This window comes from Belonocnema kinseyi, chromosome 4 (genome assembly GCF_010883055.1).
Source record: "Belonocnema kinseyi isolate 2016_QV_RU_SX_M_011 chromosome 4, B_treatae_v1, whole genome shotgun sequence".
Classification (NCBI taxonomy): domain Eukaryota; kingdom Metazoa; phylum Arthropoda; class Insecta; order Hymenoptera; family Cynipidae; genus Belonocnema; species Belonocnema kinseyi.
In genome coordinates, this window is record NC_046660.1 from 101218774 (window position 1) to 101222141 (window position 3368).

Sequence of the window (3368 nt, forward strand, 5' to 3'; positions counted from 1 at the left end):
TCCAATAGAAAAAGACATCAATTTCTATGTTTCCGAGTAATTCCAGAAAGTTCATGGGATTATTATTATCGATTATTATTAGTACTTAGGGACCGTTAAAAACGACGTCACATTATTTTGAAAATTTTTTCCACCCCTCACGATGACATCATAAATGCGAACATCCTCCGCCATTTAAATCAAAATTTTGTCTTTGGTTTGATTTGATAAACGCCTAAAATATAACACAAAAGATAAAAACACGATATTTTCAAAGACGTTACAACTCAAAATGCTGTAAAAACTGGGAGAATTAGGGTGATTTTTCATGAGCATAGGGAAACAATTCAGGGGAATAAATTCATTTAATTAAAATTAATGTATAGGTACCATATTGAATACAAAGCGAAATATATTACATTTTTAACAAACAAATTAAGATTCGATCAAACAATTGCATTTAAAACCAAGAAATGAAGTTTCGGGAAAATGAGATAAATTTTCCACAAAATAGTTGCATTTTTAACAAATATAGTACAATCTTCAAGCAAAGAAAAAAAAATGTATAATACAGATGAATTTTCAGAAAGAAATATTCTACCAAAAAAGATTAATTTTAAATACAGAAGGACAAACTTTCTATAAAAAGACGACTTTTCAACTTGAAAAGTTGTACTTACAACAAAATAAAATAATTTTCAAATAAATTATTGAATTTTCAACTATAAACGATCAATATTCTACAAAAAATCGAATAGTTGGTCGAAATGGTTATTTCAACAATCAACGAAAAATAGTTTGATTTTCTTCTTATTGGGTTCTATTAATACACATCGCATTTAAGAGAAAAAAAACAGAAAAAAGGTAAAAAAAAAGATAAATCTTCTTGAAAAAAGGGGAAACAGAGGAATTCTTCAAAGGAAAGGAAAAGAGGCGAAAGGGAAAAGAGTCTGAAGTTTGTATTTAGATGTCTCGCTTGTAACATAAAATCACCAATTTTTATTTTTTCAAACATTTCAAAAACTTAATTTTTGAACGGCCCCTTAAGCGATATTTGATGAAAATTAATAGCTTATGATTTTTTATTTTGTTGAGAAATAAAATTTCCAATATTGGGAATATTTTTATCACATCCGATTTTAAATAGTAAAATTAGTTTTGGAGAATTATAGAACTCCTAATTCGTTAATGTAAGAAAAACGCTATACTTTGTATAAATGATTTATATTGAGTGATTGTTCATATTCAAAAGATTAAAGGTTTCGAGTTTCAAAGATTTTAGATAATATCTATATGGTAATTGAATTATTATGTCACACCTTTTATAAAATATGAGATACTTACACTGATGGAAAGTACTGGGCCAACTTTGTACATTGAATAACGATAAGAATACTGGCTGATGTCGAGTAGCGTCGTTCCTGCAGGAAGCTTGTGACCTATTTCTTCCATGATGAAGTAAGCGAACTGTTCCATCCGCTTTGGAGTTCCTCCCATGCATACGAACTGTAAGATTACAGTACAAATGATAGCAATTTGAGATTTAATCACAGCTTTTTGTTGTAAGTATTTTTTAAATTAAAGATCTTTCATAGTTAAAAAAAGAGCTTGGTTTTCATTGTTTTTTTTTTTAATACGTAGTTTAAGATTGCTGATTGTAGATAAAGGATTGAAGATGTGAAACATTGGAACACCCTAGTTTTATAGAAATTATTTGAAAATATTTCCAAAACAACTTTCCAACACATATACATAATTTCACTTTATCAGTATGAATGTGAATTTCCAAAGAATTTTAGCAGCATTAATATAAAGAAAATTTTTCACGATTTTTCTATAGATGAAACTAGAAACAAAAACTTGCGCTCAATTTATAAATAGAAAATCATAGCAATTGCCAATTGAAAAAATAGTATACAAAATAACTGATTTTTTACACATTTTTTCGAACTATCTTTGAAATGAGACCAAAAATGTAGAAATTTTGAAAAATGTCGAATAGTTCATTAGTTCAGTAATTATTAATGACTGAAAAAATTAAGATTCTATGTTGCTAGTTTTTGTTCTATAACTTCGTATAAAATTGACATTAATCTCCTTACCTACAGCAGGGAGCAAAACAGAAAGTCCAGGCATAATTACAGTAATAATTACAAAACCTTACGTCCAGATATCAGAAAAACTTCCATTTTTGCTGAATATGTATATTGTAAGAAGTTGTTATGATTTCATAGAAATTTACCATTAAATTGAGCCCATAAACGTTGAAAAATGTTTATTATTTCAGATGTAACTTCCATTTTATGAAAATATTAAAATTGGCATTTGTCCTTTTAAAATCTTCTTTAAAAAGAGACAAAATGACTTTATCCGAAGATTACTTTATCGAGAATTTTTACAGCTTTTAAATAACTCATTAAGAAAAAATGGCAACTTTTATATAGTTAATATTAATCGAATTTTTTAAATTTAAGTACAATCTTCTGTACCGATAGAATATTGTACCCGATGATATTGTATATCAATTTAAATAACTGGTATGAGTCAGAAGAAACTGCTTTTTATTATTTCAATTTTTAATGCATAAGTAATAAGTGACCCAATCACAGTCAGAAGTCAGTGCCAACCAAAATATCGAATAGCGCATAACATTTACTGACATCGGTTAGAATTATGTTGTAGCCATTATTGCCTTTTGAGTGATTTTTTATTTGTAGATAATTTTATGAACCTATTTTGTGGGCAAGTTCAAGACCAACCAAATTAGGATTTAAAAAAGAATTAAAAATACCAGTATTGTATTAAAAAATTAATTTGAAATTTGCTAAAAGAACTTGAACCGGAAGAAAATTTATTCTTATTACCTTGACATCTCCAAACATTTCCACTAAATCATGAGACCCACTACCAAGAGCCAGATGATAAAGAATGTCTTGATCCATAAGTTCAATATTGGGATTTCTGAGACGAACGGAGCCATCTCGGTACCTGTACAAAAAGTGCTTACATTATACGTTGTTTTTTTCATCTTCAAGGAAACACAAAATATCAATAAAATGCTCTTTTTCTGATATTTTTATGATTCCTGATAATTGTTATCGTCTTTCAGCATTTAATTGTCTTTTATCAATTCGGCATTGAACTTTGTATGTACGTCATAAACAGAATTTATTGTGAAAATATCAAAATAAAGATAAGACGCAAAAAGTTGATGATATAACATTGAAGACTAGTATGCAATACGTTTTTCGTTGATCCAGTTGACAAATTCGAAAGTATGAGTATCCAGAAAAGATCTTGCAAAATTAATGCCAAAAGAACGTAGATAGCCTGATGTATAAAATCAGAAAATTAAATTATTTATATTCAGATAAATAACAATAATAAAA

At 27.8% G+C, this 3368-nt stretch overlaps 1 protein-coding gene across 3 annotated transcripts in view; it reads right to left on the reverse strand.

The window, feature by feature from the left end:
- Positions 1 to 3368, reverse strand: part of LOC117171838 (uridine phosphorylase 1-like) — a 41812-nt gene that overhangs the window by 3826 nt on the left and 34618 nt on the right. For all 3 annotated transcript variants that reach the window (XM_033359472.1, XM_033359473.1, XM_033359471.1), the window contains exons 2-3: positions 2844 to 2967; positions 1324 to 1485 (exon numbers count right to left, since the gene is read on the reverse strand). In XM_033359472.1, the coding sequence (XP_033215363.1) occupies positions 1324 to 1485; positions 2844 to 2967 (286 nt within the window). The remainder of the gene's footprint in view (positions 1 to 1323; positions 1486 to 2843; positions 2968 to 3368) is intronic.